Below are 22,168 nucleotides of genomic sequence, written 5' to 3'. Positions count from 1 at the left end.
TGTGGTGGGGCTTAAAATCCTGATTTGACAGATCACATTTTACTCACAGGCACCAAGTACATAGCCAACCACTGCTTGCGAGACGCTTCTGCTCTTCAACGCATCCCAGAGTCTTCAGATACAATGGGGACAAGGTTGATAATGTTTATTTCAGCGGTGGTATTGGCATCATGGGTGCTCTCAGCATCTGGTGCACACTATCGCGCTCACCACAAACAGCGGGAAGTAGCACTTACTGAAGAAATCAATGCACGGGCATGGAGAAATAAGGTAGGCATTGTTTATATCTTCTGCAACGAAGTCTTCAGTGATTTAGTTTGCATAAATTTGGTGCAAAATTATTTTTTTTAACACTCAAAGATTTAACCAAATCATTCACTATGAACAAAGTAATTACCTTTTTGCTTTATATAGTAAGTTTTAAGATAGCAAAGCATTAATTTTCAATAAACAATAGCAAGAATAATAATATTTCTATAATGTAACTAGCAAAACAACAAATAACGCTTTGCATCATCTTGTTAATATGCTAAGTTAATTTAAACAAACTTTATTAATTGAGATTCAATTTCGAATGAGAGACGGATCCGGCGCCGTGTGAAAGCTCACTGATTAGTCAGCAGTCTTTTGGAGGAGTTCCCTCAGGCTTTGTTTCAACCACCCACAGCTCCAGACTAACTCATGGGGTCAAACATTGACAGGATAATTTAACACATGCCTGGAGACACGCAGGTCAGAACAGGCACTTAATACCAGGAGTGCCGTTTGAACAAGCTGAAAGAGTTTATAGTATTTTGTCACCAAGATGTTCGCCAAAAAATCCACAAAATGCAAAAGGAGACATTTTTAAACATAACTAGATAATGAATAAGATCAATTGAACCATGGAAGGTTTTTATGGAATATCAGTCTAAATTTTGGGAATTTGGGGGCATATCACATTGATGTAAGCTTGAAACACACAAGTTGTATCACTTATGATACTTTTACGGTAGTTTGGCATCCTTTTTAGAAGCAGTCGGCAAAAAAGCTCTTAAAGGATTACTCCACTTTCATAAAAAAATCTAAATAATTTACTCACCCCCATGTCATACAAAATGTTGATGTCTTTCTTTGTTCAGTCGAGAAGAAAATATCCAGGATTTTTCTCAATTTAATAGACTTTATTGGACCCCAACAGTTTACAGTTTTAATGCCGTTTAAAATTGCAATTTCAGTGCAGCTTCAAAGGACTCTTAACGATCCCAACTAGGGATGATAAACAATTAATCGCGATTAATCGTTAGCAGAATAAAAGTTTTTGTTTACATCACATGTGTGTGTAAACTGTGTATAATAAATATGTATATATATATAAATATGAACACATTTATGTATAATTTTAAGAAAAAAATTTTTTATATATTAAGTATTTATATTTATATATAATATAAATTATACATAAATATACAAATTTATATACACATGTAAACATTTCTAAAACATATACATGCATGTGTGTACATTTATTTATACAAAGTTATTATACACAGTTCACACACATATATGATGTAAACAAAAACTTTTGTTCTGCTAACGATTAATCACGATTAATCGTTAAGCATCCCTAATCCCACCGAGGCATATGGATCTTATCTATCGAAAAGATTGTCATTTTCGGCAAGAAAAATAAAAAAATGCACGTTTAAACCACAACTTCTCGTCTTGTACAAGCCGTGTGAGGCGCCAGCGCGAACTTAAGCATTAGGCAATCACGTCGAAAGGTCACGCATGACGTATACGAGAATACCAGCCCAGTGTTTACAAGTGTGGAGAAAGAGGACCGTTCAGACGTTGTTGTATGTGAAATTATACTAATTAATATCTTTGTGTCAGTTTATTGTTTAAAATGGTCCACAAGTGCGTTTAACATACGTAATGCGTGACCTTTCAACATGCTTACGCAATGCGTAAGGTGCGCTGGCGCATCAAACGGCTAATGCAAGACAAAAAGTTTAAAAAAGCTTTTTATTTTTTTATTTTTACATTTCGTTAGATAAGACCCTTATGCCTTGTTTGGTATCGTTTAAAGCCTATTGAAACTTTAAACTGTTGGGGTCCAATGAAGTCTATTAAATTGAAAAAAATCCTGGAATGTTTTCCTCAATAAACTGAATTTCTTCTAGACTAAAAAAATTAAGACATCAACAACCTTGGATGACATGGGGGTGAGTAAATTATCGGGATTTTTTAAAGAAAGTTTTATATTCCTTTATTGTCAACGGTAAAGATAAGACTTTTGCATTAAAATACTTAAAAATCACTAGCACAGTGGGTCTTATTCACCAAGCATGCATGCGCAAATTTTTTTCGTAAACGTACGGACGTTTTAAAGTGACACTTTGTAGTTTTTCAACCTTCACAGTATATTTTCAAGACCCCTGTGATGGTACATCACCTTAAAATAGGTTGAATGACATGTCCACCATAGCCTGACGGGGTCTGTTTTGCTTTTACTCGTACTTTTAAACTTGGGGTTTCGGGTAGTAACCCGAGCACAAAACAAAAAACTACAAAAAATGCTTTACGGCATATGTCACTTTCTCCACTTCCTCAAATTCGGACGTGAGAGCGCAACTATTTATTTTCCAAAGCAGCAACTAAGAAAAAGGAACCCAAGGTTTTTCGGAGGAGACCATAAAGAGAAATGGGGAGAGTGACAGAATAAAAAGAAGGCAGAGAATCACTTATATTGGGCCAGCGTTCGCTCGCTGGCGTGAACTAAAGGAGGAGGAGGGGTTTCTGACCGATGCTGACTTGGCCCTCATGCTTTTGTACTAGTAAGTAATGTTAAAATGTTTGAATATATAAGTCCTGTCTGGCGCCCAAACACTCTTTTTTTACGTGAACTTTACTGGAGTTAACTTGGAGAGTTTAGAGAGAGACTTATGTCACGTGACATTGTGCCGTCGTGATGGCGTCATGGACCTACGACAAGGGCGACCCAGGTTCGATTCCCCTTTAGGGCAATATTTTTTTAAATATAAACTTTAACCAAGCGACCACCGTTACAACTGGCTTGTAAACGTGAGCTGCGTGATTTTTTGGCGTTTGATGAAAATAAAACCCATGAAATTATATTATATAACACATGACATGCTGGAAGGCAGACTTTGTGACCTAAAGATTTGTCGTCTTTTCCATTGCGACAGTGCTGCTGCGCTTGTGGCCTCTAGGGGCGCTAGATGTGAAAAAACCTGTATAGCACCCCTAGTGGACAAGAAGTTCCATGGTGTGCCTTTAAATTACAAATCATGATTCAACAAAAACTTTCATACAAAAATTTCTTATAAATGTTTGCAAAACGTAAGAACAAAACAAGACCATGTGGGCAATAATCATGACAAGTAAAAATAACCTATCTGTGTTATATATTTTTTATATTTTTACCTTGTTTGTGATTATTGCGTACGTGTGGTCTAAGTTGTTCTTACGTTTTTGCATACATTTAAAATAAATTTTAGTATGAAATTTTTGTTAAAACATAATTTGTAAGTTAAAACGTCTGTAAGCACATTTTATGAACAAATTTGTGCGTACGAATCGGGTGTGCCTCATAAGTCTTGAAAAGTGAAGCCTCTGGCTCTGTGATCGCCCCCTGGTGGCTGGCTGCAGTACAAGTCATAAACCCGCCCTCTCCATTCAAAGAATGGGACTCTGCTCTAAATAAAAAAATTATTTACACTTCCAATAAAAGTTTCAGAAAAATGGTTTTGGTCATTTCAGGTAGTTGTTATCCAGCTGATATATGTTAAAGTGTTGATTTTTGTGATAAGTTTGATTTTAGCTAGTAATTTGATACTATATAACCAGGCGTGTCGTTATGATTGGCGTGGTTGAATTGGGCGCGAGCGTTTAGGCGGAAGTTTGATACCGCGGCTCCGCCTCTGGCTCCACGGGCGATTCCTTCTGCGCATGCCTTGGCTCCAAACTGCCGTTTTTACGTAACATGGCAGCTACTATGGTCGGACATTTTTTGCTTCAATTCATTACAATGGAGGGAGGCAACGTCGCGTCGTCCATTTTTTTTTACAGTCTATGTTACGAACACTTAGTGAATGAGACCCAGTGTTCTGTATTTTGTTCACATGTGTACTTACATTACCGCAAATGTTTCCAACAACGTTTGAATCCTGAGAAAATCTAAATTTTACCAATATAACGTCAATCCACTTACAGTAAAGGCGGTAAAGAAGGGACGTTATGGTGCAATGTCCGCATCATCCCCTCTTTCCGATTTTACCGCTATATAACTTATTGATGTGTTTGGGCAGATCGCTTGGCGTACGACCAAAGTCTTTATAAGGAAGTCGTGTCACTTGCGCCACCATGTTTGCAATGCCAACAAATCTTGTTAACGCAAGACCTGTCATATTTAACGGTTGACGATTGGTTCTCTTTATTGGAGGCGGGACTAGAGCGGTCATATTGACGGTTGCGATTTTCCCCATTCATATTGTTAATATTAAAGAGCACTGCATGTTTTGATGTGCCACATGCGGAATGAGTAGTTGTAGCATTCAGCAAACTCTGTTTATTGTTTCAATCAGGTCATACTATGGGCTTATGTACGTTATTGTGTAATGATTATAAAAATCACCATTGAACATGGTTCTAGTCATATGGTATTAAAGCACATGCAGTGGAGGTGAAGACTACAACTCCCATCATTTCACACTCTATCACAGCATCATCAAGCTACTTCCTTGTTGTCTTTTGCAACCTCAAGCAACAAAAATATTACATATTGTGCCTTTAATGTTAAATTACGTTGACCAGTTATTATTTCTGTAAACCAACTAAAAGTAAAAACCATTGTTACCATTTCGCAGAGAGCAACAGATGACGACAATGCCCTCCTGCTTGCCGATTCACCAGAGGACTCATCCCCATTACCACCTGTTGGGGACGCATTAGGTGAAGCTCTTTCTCAAGTGGTAATAGAAAATAGAAAGAAATTGTTACTTAAACTTAAAAATGTGCCAGTTTTGTAAGACTTGTACATCTTACAGACCTTCCGACTTGCCTACTGTGTGTGTGTCTAACTGGATCTGTCTACTGTGAGGAGGTCGACCCAGATATGACATCAGTGCCTGCTCTGCCAAAGGAGACAAACTACCTCTATGCTCGGTACAACAAGATAAGAAAGATTACAGCCAAAGATTTCGGAGATATCGGTGAGTTCTTCCTGACTTAACCTGTCCTGGCCTTCTCTTTGATTCTTCTCAAGGATTTCTTTGACCCTAAGGGGGAACCCCAGACATATACGTTTTGACAGATATAAACCAGACATTTTATCTGAAATGTTTCCAGGGACACCATAATGAACTATTGAGCAAAGACAATGTGGAAAGTTGTGGTTCATAAATTTGCATCTTGGCTACAAGATGTTAGCTAGAGGGGGTAGTCTGTGTATAAAACCTTATGCATGAATAGCTTATTTTACCCACACAAAGGTTTTGTCTTCCCATAAGCCAAAGAGAACAGAGATCTCTTAGCAAACAGCCATCTTTATGCATAGGGCATGCTAACAAAACATTTACTAGCAAAAACGAAACAAAACGAAAGGTGAGATACTAACAGTACATTCACACAGGGCGCAATTATTAACACTTGACGGAAGGTGTGTCTGAAGTCAACAGCCAATCACAGTGGCTGCATGCATTGGTGCTTGAACAGTTGAGAAATGTTCAACTTCTGCCGCGAGCAATGGGAGTGATGCGATGGCGATGAATTCATAATTCAGTTTGTTAACGCATGACATCACCCAAGTAAATGAAAAGCGTTAACGATGTGAATGTACCGTAAGCTAGTTTCTGTCTAGATATCTGGAATATGATACCTACCAATTCAGCACTACTTATACATTTAATGCTCTTTTGTACATCTGCCTTAGTGACTTTGAAGAGAATCGATTTCACTGGAAACCTTATTTCTGAGATTGAGGACGGCGCCTTTGCTAAGCTCACCATGCTAGAGGAGCTCACGCTAGCTGAAAACGCGCTGGTAAAGCTACCAATGCTCCCGGGAAAATTAACCTCCTTCAACGCCAATCACAACAAACTAAAGACCAAAGGCGTTAAGGCGAATACATTCAAGGTAAGAGACACAAATTACATCATGTCTAACATTGTTCCACACCACCTGTTTGAAAACAGTATGTGCCAACACAAAACCTTTTTTCAACATGGTGCAATGCCAAAAACATTTTGCTTATGAAGTATTATTCCAGTTTCAGATTTGATTTAAATGCACCTACTTTCTACTTTAAATCTACTTTAAATCAACCATTAAATAAAGCTACTTTTCATTTTCGTTTTGTTCTGAATAGCATTTAATTTAAAGGATTAATTGTGAAGTGAGGTTAACTTAAATGGCCTCTGTTTAAAGCAACGCTAAAGAGTTTTTTTTTACCTTAAAATAACATTTCCAAAAAAGTTTCAGTCGTTCATCCACTCGAAACAGGGTGAACAGCACTTTCACATTCGCTTTGCAGCCCTCTATCGGCCAAAACCGCACTAAAGAAGTTTCCAACCGTCGGGTGAAAACTACAAAAACTTTACAAAAAGCTTTACGGCAGACCTACAATCCAATTAGAGCCAGCTTTGCTGCAGTAGGCTAAATTATTTACGACAGTGGCAATGGACAATTCCGCTTCCAACCTGTAGGGGGAGCAAAGAGCAAAAACTCTTTAGTGTTGCTTTAATTTGTAAATGTTTCGTTCAATTTCCCGGTATTTTACATTATTTCTGTAAATAAAAATAAAAATATATATATTTTGCAATTTTGACACATGTATTTTATAACCGTATTAACTCTTTCCCCGGCAGCGGTTTTTTTTTTTAAGTTGCCAGCCAGCGCCAACATTTTTCATGATTTTCACAAAAGTTTAATGCCTTCCAGAAAATGTTCTTCTTTAAATATATAAACAAACAATATATCAAATGAAAGAACAGACCCTCTGCTTTCAAACAATAACAAAAAAACCTTTCAGCCTACCTTCATTTCTTCAAAAACACCAAATTTTGAGCAAAAAGCTGAGATAATTCCATTTTTGTGAAGAACTTTTGATAGAGATCGGATTCAGAGCGATCTTTAAAACATACACAGAGTTCTTTCACGTGAGGCGGTTGTATAAGTTGGGGAAGTGCCACCTGGTGGATAATAGCGGTATTGCAGAAAGCTGGAAATTCTTGTCAATGGCAGGGAAAGAGTTAACTGATCAATATTCCTACTGTCGGTTATGCACATTTCTAATCCTAACCAACTTCTTTTCTTACAGAAATTAAACAAACTGGTCAGTCTTTATCTTGCCCACAATGAACTGGAGGCCGTTCCTATGATCCCAGAGAATGTGCGCACGCTTCACCTTCAGGTTAGACGGTTGAAAGTACTTTGCATGCTCACCTTCACGCACATAAAAAAGGGGGAAAAAAAGAAATTTGTTCTCTAGCTGATAAATAACTAACATAAAATGCACATTTAATATGGTAAAGTATTGATATCCAAAACTGCATAAAATTAATTTCAAAATTGATATCTAAAGTATTGACAATTTGAGCATGATTATTGTCAGAATCTTGGCGTAAATCCACCTCATTTTGTTCCTCTGCCTACAGAACAATAACATTACAACAGTGAGCCAGGACACCTTCTGCAAAAGTAACGACACCTACTATATTCGCGCCAAGATAAATGAGATCCGTTTGGATGGAAACCCTATCATCCTTGCCCAGTACCCCAATAGTTTCACATGCCTGCCGTCTCTGCCAATCGGGCGATACCAATGAAACACGGAGTCAAGATGAAATGCAGCAAGACATCCTAGGATATCTAAATATGATGAGGCAGAGAAGTCACTAAACCTCCTGGTGCCTGTACAGAAATGAGTGTACAGCAGAGTAATGCCATGAGACTTTCTACTTTATATATCAAATTATGTAACATCTGCCCCAAAAAGTTTTTTTTTCTCACTATTGAGTTTGTAGCCGATTTTAAATCAAACGTCTATATAGAATAACTTTAAATGCATTGTAAATAACCCCCTGGAGGCTGCTGCTTAGTAAAATGTGAGTTTATAACAAATTGCTGTCAAGCTTCAACATATTCCTCTGAACTCATTGACATTTGTACTGTTAAAAATGTCTGCAAAGTTAATTTGAGGGTGAGGAACCAGAAGTTTGGTAGTGCAAGGAGCCATGACAGCTGGTCTTTTCAGACTTACCTTCTTTGAATAGTATTTATGTACTTTTTGTAATTACTAACGTGTGAATCAAACCTGTACAGTAAAACCTTGTATGAAATCAACATACACATGTTCAAATACACATTTTTCTAAAAAAAAAAAAAAAAAGGTTGTGATTTACTTTAATGTTTAATCACTGTTTGAGCAAAAATCATATGTGCAAATCTATAAAAAGACCAAAACAACTGTCTGCGAATGGATCGAACCAAAAAAGATTTTGCACACAGAAAGTTCTGGAAAAAGTGGGGTTATATTGTTCCATTTTGCAGGCCAATTGGCAGCCATTACAACACAAGGATCCAAGTGAATAATGGAATGTTTTCCATACTGCCTCTGAGGCTTCATTCCCAAACTTCACTGCCACCAATCATGGAATTTGTTCCGAGTCTGACATTCTGCGATCTCAGCAATCTTTGTCATTCTTATGAAAGTCTTAGGAATACAGACAAATGACTTAGAAATACACTGAAATTTCACTTCACTTAGATCCGAAAACTCAAGCAGGTTCTATAGGTGAAACGGTTCAGTTCGTATCACGGTTTTATGGTCACGGTTTCGGCACGGTTCAGCACTGGCAATGTTCAGAAAAACATTCTACTTCCAAATTAAAGGTAAACGCCACAGTTTTTCAATATTTTACTATGTTCTTACTTCAACTTAGATGAATTAATACATATCTATCTTTAGTCAATGCGTGCACTTGATCTTTGTACAGCGTGATGTGAATGTGTTAGCATTTAGCCTAGCCCCATTCATTCCTTAGGATCCAAACAGAGATGAATTTAGAAGCCACCAAACACTTTCATGTTTTCCCTATTTGAAGACTGTTACATGAGTAGTTAAACGAGTAAGTATGGTGGCACAAAATAAACCTGGCGATTTCTAAAGCAGATACAAAATTTAGAACTATGCACTTAGTTTGCAGCACTTCCACCTCGGGCGCAGTAATATTGACGGAAGTTTGAGCGAGAGGGGGAGTAGTCAGTAGTGATGATGTTTGTTGAGGTCAAAGTGCTCTTCCGCTTTTATCCGCTTAAAAAAATCGGCATGTTTTATTTTGTGCCACCATACTTACCGTACTTTCCAGACTATAAGCCGCACCGGAGTATAAGCCGCATCATTCAAAAATGCGTCATTAAGATTAAATAACACATATAAGTCACAGTGGACTATACGTCGCGTTTATTTAGAAAATTATTTCACAAAATCCAAGCCGAAGAACAGACATTTAATCTGGAAAGGCAAGTTATTCGACTAGACAATAGCACACAGAACAGCAGACTGAATAGATGTCTGTACGTTAAAAGTAATATTATCAGTTATTTACATGATAAACCATAGCATACAGAACTTACCTGGAAGATTAAATAGGCTAAATTAACCGAACAAGCCAACTAGTGTGAAGTTCGCAGACTCGTCATTCCACATTACAGAATCCGTTGAATTACATAAATACAGAAGCAGCATATGCGGACTCTTGCGGCTGTAGACGGTAATGTTGTCTCTTGCGTGATTAATTTCAAAATTAATTCATACTGACAAGGCGCACCTGACTATAAGACGCAGCACCAGCCAAGTTACAAGAAAAAAACGTGGCTTATAGACCAAAAAATACAAAAACATGGAAGTGTTTGGTGGCTTTTAAATTCATCCCTGTTTGGATCCTAAGAAATGAATGGGGCTAGGCTAAATGCTAACACATTCACGACGTGCTGCACAAAGATTAAAGGGCTCGTTATAGTCGTGCGTAGGTCCAACGGCGTAGCAGCGACGGTGTAGGTTCCGCGTCGGTTTTAATTTATACTTTTGCGTCGTCGTTGACGTGCAAACACACGCGCAGACCGCTGGTAGGCAGTATCCACGCGTGTAACCACAGTAGCAGCAAGACCGTCAAAGAAGAAGAAGAAGCTTGGCAAGTTAACCCACAAACGAAGAAGAAACAGCAACTTGTTGTGTATGATTTGAGAAGACCAACAATGATGGAAGTAAATAAACAGCGACTTTTGTTGCAGTTTGAGGTAAATCACTTCTCATCTTTGTTTTCACCGTTGCAAACGGAAATACCTATGACACAGTTTTTTTTACCTGACGGGAGGGGTTCTGGTGGACCAATCACAGCGCTTGAGTTCTGGATGGATAACCTACGGCCTAGCTACTGCGTAGAGGTTACGCACGACTATAAATCGGGCTTTAGTAACAAACTTATTTTTGTTACTTCAAAAAAAAACATCTGAGCTTTCCCATAAACAAAGTGTCACCTTAAATAACTACCAGTTGCCATGGATATGGAAATGTCAGGTTCTGTGCATTTGTTAGTTCGTTCTCAGTTTTGATGCGAGTTTCATCATACATCTATAACTGCTGCTGAAGTACATAAGACGAAGGGCAGATGTCCAGCTTTTCTAGAGTTTTAAACCGCATTATCTTAACACACAGTATAGTTTATTGGACTCGTGTACACAGATGTTCGGCACATACACATTGCGACAAAAAGCAATACATCTCCCGGGCTACATACAACATTCTCCTGTAGGGGCATGGGCGACCTACAAGTACAATGTACGTAGGGTTTTTAAAAATTTGGCGGTGCGCATACTGTACACACGCACTCTTCTGATGACGAAAACTTTGATGGGTATGCTTTTGCCTTCAGGGGCACGTACATGGGTGGTCAAATGCTTTTTTGATTAGTTCTGAATGTGGTCAAAATGTTGTGATTTCGATCGACCAAAACGCCTCTGTAAACAGCCCCTCTGGTAGAGCATTACCTGAAAGTGCTGAAATGTTTGCTGCCTCTCCTCACATCGTTCAGAGAACATCCTCAAGGTCCTGAAGAACAAGAGAAGATCTTTTGTGTCCTCCACTCTGAAAACAAGAGACATCAGTACTAAATTATTGTACCATCACAGCACCCAAACTTATTATTATTATTATTATTAAATGCAGTAAAACGATCCTCCTTGAAGTCAAATTTAGTATGGATCATTGATTATTAAAGGATAAACGATGTATTTGTGTTTAATCCTCTTTATGGGCTGACGTTATGAGACATTTTGAGATTTTCCATAGATTTACCAGGAGCCCAAAATCTGTGGCACAGGACACAACTTTCCATGATTCTCGCCTCTCGTCTGAAAGGCCGATGTTGTAATGAGTGATGGAAAAATGGTAAGTCTCTCGAAACTAAATGGACCCACTCCAAAAGAAAAGACAGCAGCTTAAATGGCAAGGGCTGGAGTAAAGTTTCCCTGAAAATATCTAAACACCAGATAATTAATGTCATAGGGCTTAGATTTCTTGGATCTGGGGGAGCTGAAAGTTTACAAACATTAATCAAGCAACTGGTTTGACTGACGTCTAATGCCGTTTAAATGAAACCACAGACAAATTACCCTCATTGGTGGACCTCATTTGGTACTGCGGGCAATTTCCACCGTATGCGATTTCAGATTTGTTGATTGGGGACCTCAAATCTGAAAAAGTAATTTCGAACTAGGTTTTCCCAGAATGCTAAATGCTAAAAATGTGACAGACTAAACATATTTAAGAAAATGTCAGGATCATTCTGTGGACCGATTAATTTTTGGCTCCTTTTGTTTTTCTCAATTCCCTGCATGGTTATGCTGCCAAAAACCTGCATAAATGTACCATATAATCTTGTATTAATGTCAAGCTTCTTACCCACCTCATTTCTAAAAACACATTTTTCATCAACATTATTTTCCAGTTAACACTGATGCTGTAAAAAATCAAAAACTCAAGTAAACAAAACAACTGACAAACATATTTAGGCTAATTTACACTGATTCATCAAATGATCTGACAAACACAGCCAATCTTAATTAAAATGAACAAATTTGTTTGGAATTGTTTATGGCTTTGTTTATTTATCCATGGACAAATAAAGGTCGAAGGATAGTCTCAGGGTTCCCATAAGCCAAATGTCAAATTGCCTGACTTTCACTGACTAAAAAGCTGAATTTTTAATCCGGGATGGCGTGAGCCTGGATAATGTAGTGTACACCCGGAGTATATAAAAATGTAGCTTAAATGCATGAAATGAGTAAACAATGCCAATAATTACTGTTTAGATTGTAGTTTCAATTGAAATCAGTGGAGCCCTGGACACGGAAACGGCATTCCTTACATTACAACTTATCAAGCAGATTACATTTTGATAAAAAGGAAACTAAAATTTTAAGCAACAAACAAAAATCACGGATATTCCATGACTTTGATGTCTGGAACAACCTTGTAAAATTTAAATTTTCAATAAAATTTTACTTTTAACAATTGTTTAATTGATACAAAGCAGCTTGACATTAATAAAAACAAGAGATCAATCATAGGACAACAAAATAGCAAAGTACAGCGGCTAAAATTAAACCATACCAGTGAATGAAGTAATAATGTAACGTATATGTAACATAATGTAACGTAACGTAGTTAAGCTAATGTCAGCTGACTCTCAAAAGGGGTTAAAAAACTAGGAGAAAAACCCTTATAGACGGTTTCATCGGACGCACGTGAGCTGACGCGATACACGTCTGGATCCGAACTTTACTTCCGGTTTCGTTTTTTTTAATGGTCTGACTAGTTGCTAAACTGATCTCTTGAACAAATTCCGCGTCGACAATAACAAATGTTTTGGTTTCCTATGTAATCTATGTGTTGGTTTTTGCTTGTTATATAAATAAACTACGTTTAAAGAACTTTGTTATTATTTATTCTTAGCAGAGTTTACCGGAAGTTACGTGCGGACCACGACAGCCGCTTGTTTATGTTGTTACTGCTGAAACCGTCAATGGGGAAAAAGTCCATGGGAGAAAAAAAACCCTTAAAGGGGAGAGCCAGACTCAGCTGATGCTATAGAAGATATACTATATATTATATAATATGGGCCAGATTTACTAAACAGGGCAAATTAGTATGAGAAGAGAACTGGAAAACAATAAATTAAGGTTTACAAGAAGTCTTGAAATACCTGCTATTGTGTGACTTCTCCTCATGTGACTCAAATAAAAAATAACATGTTTTGGCAAACAATATTTTTGAATAATATATTCTTCTGGCCTTAGAAATAAACTCTTAAGTGTGGAAAAAATCCTCTGCCTTGTACTCTCTCTGCCAAGCCTCCTCTTATCAGCTATTGTCAACTATAGCAGCCATTTCAAGGGCAAAATAATTTGTCCTCCAGACATTGACAGACCATTTCGGCCGTGTGGCGCGCGTGCACGCTCACGGTGTGAATCGCATTCACGCTATTCTTAGAGATGTTTGTTTCAACTGGCTAGTATCCTCAGACAGTGATGGCCCACGTCTTTCTCTTATTTCGGCCGTGTGGCCCACGTCCGCGCTATTTTTTTTGGACGACCTAGTTAAGGCGGTAGAGTTTCCCAGCTTAGGCGGGCCGCCCGAACTGCAAAGTGCTGCGTATGTTGTGTCTTGAATCAGTCTTGAATCACTGGGCGTCTTTAGTAAATCCCGACGGTTGTTATTTGTTGCAAAAAAGATGATTTGCACTAGCGCAAGCGGTTAGTAAATCTGGCCCACAATTTAATAAAATTATGCTCATTTAAAAATGTAATAATTTAAATGTAAAATTCCATGATATGCCAGAAATTACATTACCTGTGGGAACCCTGTTGTTCATTTTTTTGTGGACGTGAGGCTGCAGAATTTTTAAACCGTATAGGAGTATGTAGTATGTAGGCCACGAGAGGTATTGCTATTGTCGCAATGTGCATGCATCGAACGTTAGCGCACGTGTATGAGTCAAATTAACTATGTTTTGCAAGGCTGTGTGTTCGACTGTGCGTGTACAATCACGTATGCGTTAAAAAAAACTATATCCAGGGCTTAACGCATCAATCGCTCTGTAAGCTCAAAACAAAGTATTCTCTCACAAAAAGTTTTTTTGCTTCATTTTATATATATGTATGTTATAAATATATCAGTTGGATTAAAAATGGATGAATGTGCTTTTTTAACATTTTTTCTCCAATGTAAAATAGCATGATGGTATTTTAATGTAAAATCATTTGTTTGTTTTTAACTGAAGAAACCAAGTAATGTGCATCTGGGGTGGCATGTGAGGTAATTTTCATTTTTGGGGGAATTTTCCTTTAACAAGAATAAACTGCATGCAAACATATCTGCTTCATTGCAAATGCAAATTTGTGAATGTATATTTGTTTTCAAGTACAAATATGGAACAAAACTTGGTAAAATGGTTAAAATATTTACACTAGCTATCACTTGGGCAAATAATACCATTTAAAAAGTGTTAAAACAACAAAATCTGCGTTACTGTAGGGACAAGAGATTTAATGTTACTTTTAACAACTTGTGTTGTCACTTTTATTTATTTTTACACAAAATGACACATAATGTGCCAAATAGCATAACCCAAGCAATGTGTAAAAAATAACACATCCTTTTTGTGTAATATGTACAGATATGTATATATTTAGTACCTTTGAGGTCCTAATATGAACTCTTTAGGTGCAAAGCTGTACTTTTTAAAAGGGTAGTGCCCTAGTGGTACATATTTAGCAAATATTTCTGACAGTGTACTGGGCATTGAACAATAATAGTTATTCTAATAAAGTTTTATCACTTCAAAATATCTCCCCAGACATGTCTGAATCTACCTGACCGCAGAAGCACACAAAACGCTCTTTCAACATGGAACATAATGGTTATAAAATGCTTCATCCTAAAACCTAAAAATGCAGAGGCAACTCAGACTTATGTGAGAATCATTATCTTCAGTATTTTTCCGACTCCCTTGTGCCAGGACAGACTCAGACCAGACAATATGATCCAGATGTACATTTACCGACCAGGATAAAAAAAGAGGCCCAAACAAATCGCCGCCAAAACAGCAGCAAGGGAGAGGAATACCTCAGATTGTAATCTGTCATCTCAGCCAAAACGTCCAGGGACTAAGTGGAACAACTGTGGGAGATATCTTAATGTCATGTCTTCAGACATACAACAACTCTGAATAAATTCACGGCTAAATGCCAACCAGATTAGTGGTTCAAAATAGTACGCTTAAATGGAATGGCTCACCCAAAAGTAAAAACCCTGTCAACATTTACTCATGTCGCTCGAAACCCATATGCTGTTATTTTTTCAGAGCTACAATTTTTTAATTCTTTCCATTCAACAATTCACACAAACCATGTCCGCCAAAATAAAAAATAAAAAAAACACTTAAAGCACCATACACAAGCTATCTGTACAATGTGTGCATTGTTCAGGAGGAGCAGATAAAAATGAGGATTCACTCGACATAAACTTATATTAAAGAGCCCCTATTTTCCGGTTTTACATATCCTTTGGTGTGTAATTGTGTGTTAGTACATGTTAACCAACGCTATCTCATGAGAATTCAGACCCATTTTACAGGTTGGCTAATTCGTATTAATTCATACGACCATATTTGTAAGTTTTGGTACGATTTGCCTTGACCCCTGTGACGTTGGGGAAAGGTGCGGGGTTAGGGGTTCGGATTTGTTGTTATTTTCATGAGAATCGTACAATTTTGCATGATTAAGTTCGTATGAATTGATACAAATTAGCTTTCTCGTAAAATATGTAAGATTTTACATTTCCTTTGGTGTGTAAGTGTGTGTTAGTACATGTTAACCAACGCTATCTCACGAGAATTTGTACCTATTTTATGAGTTGGCTAATTCGTATTAATTCATACGTCCACATTTGTACGTTTTGGTACGATTTGCCTTGACCCCTGTGAAGTTGAGGTTAGGTGCGGGGTTAGGGGTTTGAGTTCGTTGGTGTTTTTTCATGAGAATCGTACAACTTTGCATGATTAAGTTCTTAAAAATTTATACGAATTAGCTATCTCGTAAAATATGTACGGTTTTACATTTTCTTTGGTGTGTAAGTGTGTGTTAGTACATGTTAACCAACGCTATCTCACGAGAATTCATACATATTTTACGAGTTGACTAATTTGTATTAATTCATACGACCACATACACAAGTTTTGATACAATTTGCCTTGACCCCTGTGACGTTGGGGTTAGGTGCAGGGTTAGGGGTTCGGATTTGTTGTTATTTTCATGAGAATCGTACAATTTTGCATGATTAAGTTCGTATGAATTGATACAAATTAGCTTTCTCGTAAAATATGTAAGATTTTACATTTCCTTTGGTGTGTAAGTGTGTGTTAGTACATGTTAACCAACGCTATCTCACGAGAATTTGTACCTATTTTATGAGTTGGCTAATTCGTATTAATTCATACGACCACATTTGTACGTTTTGGTACGATTTGCCTTGACCCCTGTGACGTTGGGGTTAGGTGCGGGGTTAGGGGTTCGATTTCGTGTGTTGTTATTTTAATGAGAATCGTACAATTTTGCATGATTAAGTTCGTATGAATTGATACGAATTAGCTGTCTTGTAAAATATGTACGGTTTTACATTTTCTTTGGTGTGTAAGTGTGTGTTAGTACATGTTAACCAACGCTATCTCACGAGAATTCATACATATTTTACGAGTTGACTAATTTGTATTAATTCATACGACCACATACACAAGTTTTGATACAATTTGCCTTGACCCCTGTGACGTTGGGGTTAGGTGCAGGGTTAGGGGTTCGGATTTGTTGTTATTTTCATGAGAATCGTACAATTTTGCATGATTAAGTTCGTATGAATTGATACAAATTAGCTTTCTCGTAAAATATGTAAGATTTTACATTTCCTTTGGTGTGTAAGTGTGTGTTAGTACATGTTAACCAACGCTATCTCACGAGAATTTGTACCTATTTTATGAGTTGGCTAATTCGTATTAATTCATACGTCCACATTTGTACGTTTTGGTACGATTTGCCTTGACCCCTGTGAAGTTGAGGTTAGGTGCGGGGTTAGGGGTTTGAGTTCGTTGGTGTTTTTTCATGAGAATCGTACAACTTTGCATGATTAAGTTCTTAAAAATTTATACGAATTAGCTATCTCGTAAAATATGTACGGTTTTACATTTTCTTTGGTGTGTAAGTGTGTGTTAGTACATGTTAACCAACGCTATCTCACGAGAATTCATACATATTTTACGAGTTGACTAATTTGTATTAATTCATACGACCACATACACAAGTTTTGATACAATTTGCCTTGACCCCTGTGACGTTGGGGTTAGGTGCAGGGTTAGGGGTTCGGATTTGTTGTTATTTTCATGAGAATCGTACAATTTTGCATGATTAAGTTCGTATGAATTGATACAAATTAGCTTTCTCGTAAAATATGTAAGATTTTACATTTCCTTTGGTGTGTAAGTGTGTGTTAGTACATGTTAACCAACGCTATCTCACGAGAATTTGTACCTATTTTATGAGTTGGCTAATTCGTATTAATTCATACGACCACATTTGTACGTTTTGGTACGATTTGCCTTGACCCCTGTGACGTTGGGGTTAGGTGCGGGGTTAGGGGTTCGATTTCGTGTGTTGTTATTTTAATGAGAATCGTACAATTTTGCATGATTAAGTTCGTATGAATTGATACGAATTAGCTGTCTTGTAAAATATGTACGATTTTACATTTACTTTGGTGTGTAAGTGTGTGTTAGTACATGTTAACCAACGCTATCTCACGAGAATTCATACATATTTTACGAGTTGACTAATTTGTATTAATTCATACGACCACATACACAAGTTTTGATACAATTTGCCTTGACCCCTGTGACGTTGGGGTTAGGTGCAGGGTTAGGGGTTCGGATTTGTTGTTATTTTCATGAGAATCGTACAATTTTGCATGATTAAGTTCGTATGAATTGATACAAATTAGCTTTCTCGTAAAATATGTAAGATTTTACATTTCCTTTGGTGTGTAAGTGTGTGTTAGTACATGTTAACCAACGCTATCTCACGAGAATTTGTACCTATTTTATGAGTTGGCTAATTCGTATTAATTCATACGTCCACATTTGTACATTTTGGTACGATTTGCCTTGACCCCTGTGACGTTGGGGTTAGGTGCGGGGTTAGGGGTTTGAGTTTGTTTGTGTTTTTCATGAGAATCGTACAACTTTGCATGATTAAATACGACCACATATGTAAGTTTTGGTACGATTTGCCTTGACCCCTGTGACGTTGGGGTTAGGTGCATGGTTAGGGGTTCGGTTTTGTTGGTGTTTTTTTCATGAGAATCGTACAATTTTGCATGATTAAGTTTGTATGAATTGATACAAATTAGCTATCTAATAAAATATGTATGATTTTACATTTTCTTTTGGTGTGCAAGTGTGTGTTAGTACATGTTAACCAACACTATCTCACGAGAATTCATACATATTTTACGAGTTGACTAATGATTAAGTCGGTATGAATTGATACGAATTACCTATCTTGTAAAATATGTACGAATTCAGGCTGAGTTAACTATATGCAAAGTTACAAATCCCAAACTCTATGATGACGCGAGTTATCGTCTCCAACTGAAATCTCTTTTCTTGGACAACAATGAAAGCAGCGAGTTAACATGGAAACAACGGTCATTATCATAATCCCGCTCGCTTCTGATTCATAGTCTGTAAGTAGTCTATGTTTTCATATTTAAAGAATTTACTACTGACTATTCAAATTATTTTTCAAACACAAGTTTTGATAAATGTGTAGAATAGCGCTTGTTGTTTGTTCTTTTCTACGATCAAATAATTCAGACATGGTTTTATGTTTAAGCATCCTTACAATACCAATCTGTTACGTTCTGCTCAAGCCGCACTGGCAAAGTTGATCGATCAGCTTGGTCTTCTGCATTTTCCGGATCAGATTTAGGCTCCTATTGATAAGGTAGTTGAGACGATATTATGTCCTGTTGAGAGCTGATCTTTCAAATATGGTAAAGAGCTCCACATTTCCGCCACTCGCTTTAGGTATTCGACCAATCAGCGCACACTTTGATTTCTTAGAACGATGAACTTTGAACAAACTTATGCGTTTCAGAAAGGCGGGCATAGATGAGCAACAATAATGTACGGTATGTGAAAAATTATGTTTTTTAACCATAAGCAATGCGAAAACATTGTATTACATCAAACACAAAATAACATTAATTTTAGCAAAACAAAATAGGGGCTCTTTAATGCATTTGCATCTAATTTAGACACAGTGTAAATAAAGTTTTATAATGTGTAACATAGACCCTACGGTATTTTGTGAAGACCAGAGGTCGTTGCTTTCATGAAAGAACAACAACTCCAAATGAACTATCTTTAAAGTGTAGAGTAACTCTACTAAACAACATAGTCCAAATAACCTAACCTTCAAATTATCTCTAAATGACTGTTTTCTTCGTGGATGAATAAAGACTTGAACATCAAAAGGTGTTACTTTAATGGGTACCGTCGCGTTGTGCTTTTCCAAATAACAAAATCACAAAACTATACTTAAGACCACAGGAATGTTTAACAGATGATACAGGCATATTTATGTAGGAAAACAATGCTTTCATCTTTGAGGTGAGATTCTGGTAAAGTTGTCAGTGTGGATCATCCTGCTTTAAAGTTTGACACAGTCTAGACTGACCAAGGGGTGGTCCACTTTTTACAGAACACACACTGTGGGGTTCTGCTGCCCGTTATTGACTCACTGGTGCTGTTTGTTGACAGTTTAATGAGCGGGATGTGTCACGGGCCGTCAACACGGCACCTTTTACCATTAAATCCACACATCATTATATTGGACAACGCGTTCTTCTGGACTCACATAACTAAATCTTATTAAGGAGTCAGCAGAGGAACCAGACAAAGTTTAAAAAGAGAGGTTACTCCATCAACATAAACATGTTCTTTGTAGAACCAAACAAATAGAACAGAAGAAAATGGAATACAACAATGTGATGATACATCAAATAAAAAACTAAACTAGAACACAACAAAAGTATGAAACCAAACAGAGAAAAGGAAATAATGAAATAAGGCACAGGACTCAACAATAAAGTTTATACCACAAAACCAGTCATAAGTCACACATGTACATTTAAAAAAAAAGCAAAAAATACATTGTATGGGTCAAAATTATCGTTTTATAATGCCAAAAAAATATTAGTATATTACGTAGATCATGTTCCATGAAGATATTTTGTAAATTTCCTACTGTAAATATATCAAAACTTTATTTTTAAACCATATATCATTGTAAAGCTTTTTTTATTATGTTATTATTATATTATATATACTTATTTATTTTAGTTTTAAGATGATGTAAAAATTGACCCTTACGACTGGTTTTGTGTTACAGGGTCACATATACTATAAGAAATGAGGAGCTCAGATGCTAAACGCCACCCCCGTCAAAAAATGCTCTCCGCATGTATTATACGTTCATCAAATACCTTTGCTTCAAATGTGGTTAACTCTTTCACCGCCATTGATGAGATATCTCGTCAATTAAGAGAAAACGCTTCCCCGCCAATGACGAGATTTTTCGTCTTTCCGCAATACCGCTATTATCCACCAGGTGGCGCCCTTCCGCAACTTTTTAAACCCGGAAGTATTGTCCTATGGCAAGTGGCTGCATGTCCGTGTCTGTTTTAAAGATCGCTCTGAATGGGATCTCTATGAAAAGTCCCTCACAAAAATGGAATTATCTCTGCTTTTTGCTCAAAATGTGGTGTTTTTGCAGAAACCTACCAATATTCAAAAGCTGATTACAAAAGAACCACTGAAGGTAGGATGAAACGTTTTTTTTTGTTTGAAAGCAGAGGGTTTGTTCTTTCATTTGGTATATTGTATGTTTATATTTAAATTATATATATTATATTTAAAGAAGAACATTTTCTGGAAGGCATTAAACTTTACGCCACGTCGATTTGTTGGCACAATCTGCTAAATGCCACATCGACTTTGAGCACCTGTCCTCTAAGGGGGCGTGCACACCAAAGATTTTACGCCGGCATCATATGTTTTCAATTGTTTTCAACGGAAGCACAGTGTTTTTCAAAAAAGCCAGCAACTGGCATTTTTTTCCGTGCTGAAAGCCAGCGCTCATCGGTTTTTATGGGCTGAAATTTTTTTTAACTTTGGGTGAAAAGCTTAGCTTGTCGCATCGCGCATCATACAATGACTGATAAACAAACCAGAAGTATCACGCAACCAAAGCACTCAACTAAAAAAAGTGGCTGTCGGCTGAAAAAAAAGCTGGTGGTCGGCGTCTGCCTGGCGTTTTAGCTGTGTATAAAAGCTTTGGTGTGCAGACTCCCTAAGTTCACAAAAGATGAATTAGATGACGTGCAAAACAACCATGGATCACATTCAAACTTGTGTCCCTTGGGAGTACTTGGACTTTAATACAACCCGTTTGTGGAAGTCACATGGACCAAAGCACCCCCTAATGCGTGGTTCAGTTTCTTCATTTTTACATTCTGATAATCTTTAGTGATTTTGCAATTTTTTACTCCAAAGAAGTGGATTTTGCAGATGTTTTGCCAAAAAGACTTGCATGCACATAGAGGGTTTTGCAGCAAAATACAGTCAAATTTGACTGCAGATGTGTCTAAGATAGTAGCATGACCAGAAGCTAGTAATTTTTTTTTTAAATTTAAAATATGTTTATTTCTCTTTCTCTTACAAAATTGCATCGATTACCCCAGAAGGTCATTATTTTTTTCCTGCAGCTGTGTAAAATATTTTTATATTTTTGATGGATGGATGTAACTTATTATGAAATATCTGAATATGTGTTTGTATGCAAAAGAATGGACATAAGTAGCTCGAATGGCTTGAGGTTGAGAAAATTCATGAGTTAATTTTCATTTTTGGTTGAACTATCCACTTAAGAGGGATATTAATATCCTGATTAAAACACAACTATACTGTTTTCTAATACATTTAAAAATATGTGACTT

At 37.0% G+C, this 22,168-nt stretch overlaps 2 protein-coding genes across 3 annotated transcripts in view; one reads left to right on the top strand and one right to left on the bottom strand.

Moving 5' to 3' along the window:
- The window catches only part of cenpp (centromere protein P), a 79,749-nt gene that overhangs the window by 52,714 nt on the left and 4,867 nt on the right, over positions 1 to 22,168 (bottom strand). For both annotated transcript variants that reach the window (XM_065244506.2, XM_065244507.2), the window contains exon 6: positions 11,053 to 11,149. In XM_065244506.2, coding sequence (XP_065100578.1) covers positions 11,053 to 11,149 — 97 coding nt within the window. The remainder of the gene's footprint in view (positions 1 to 11,052; positions 11,150 to 22,168) is intronic.
- ogna (osteoglycin, paralog a) lies at positions 3 to 8,254 on the top strand. The gene is made up of 6 exons (XM_065243651.1): positions 3 to 270; positions 4,872 to 4,956; positions 5,052 to 5,216; positions 5,936 to 6,138; positions 7,322 to 7,414; positions 7,659 to 8,254. The coding sequence occupies exons 1-6, from the start codon at positions 124 to 126 to the stop codon at positions 7,827 to 7,829; spliced, it is 864 nt and encodes a 287-aa protein (XP_065099723.1). The 5' UTR covers positions 3 to 123; the 3' UTR covers positions 7,830 to 8,254.

The sequence above is a fragment of the Paramisgurnus dabryanus genome, chromosome 24, assembly GCF_030506205.2.
Source record: "Paramisgurnus dabryanus chromosome 24, PD_genome_1.1, whole genome shotgun sequence".
Lineage (NCBI taxonomy): Eukaryota > Metazoa > Chordata > Actinopteri > Cypriniformes > Cobitidae > Paramisgurnus > Paramisgurnus dabryanus.
Note: the sequence above shows the minus strand (reverse complement) of the source record. Positions and strands in the feature narration are given on the sequence as shown.

What these genes read in the sequence shown, in the direction of transcription:
- ogna (XM_065243651.1), top strand. Translation starts at nt 124, where the DNA reads ATGGGGACAAGGTTGATAATGTTTATTTCAGCGGTGGTATTGGCATCA. An exon ending in CACGGGCATGGAGAAATAAG is followed by an intron (nt 271 to 4,871) that starts GTAGGCATTGTT and finishes ACCATTTCGCAG; the next exon opens with AGAGCAACAGATGACGACAA. An exon ending in ACCTGTTGGGGACGCATTAG is followed by an intron (nt 4,957 to 5,051) that starts GTGAAGCTCTTT and finishes TACATCTTACAG; the next exon opens with ACCTTCCGACTTGCCTACTG.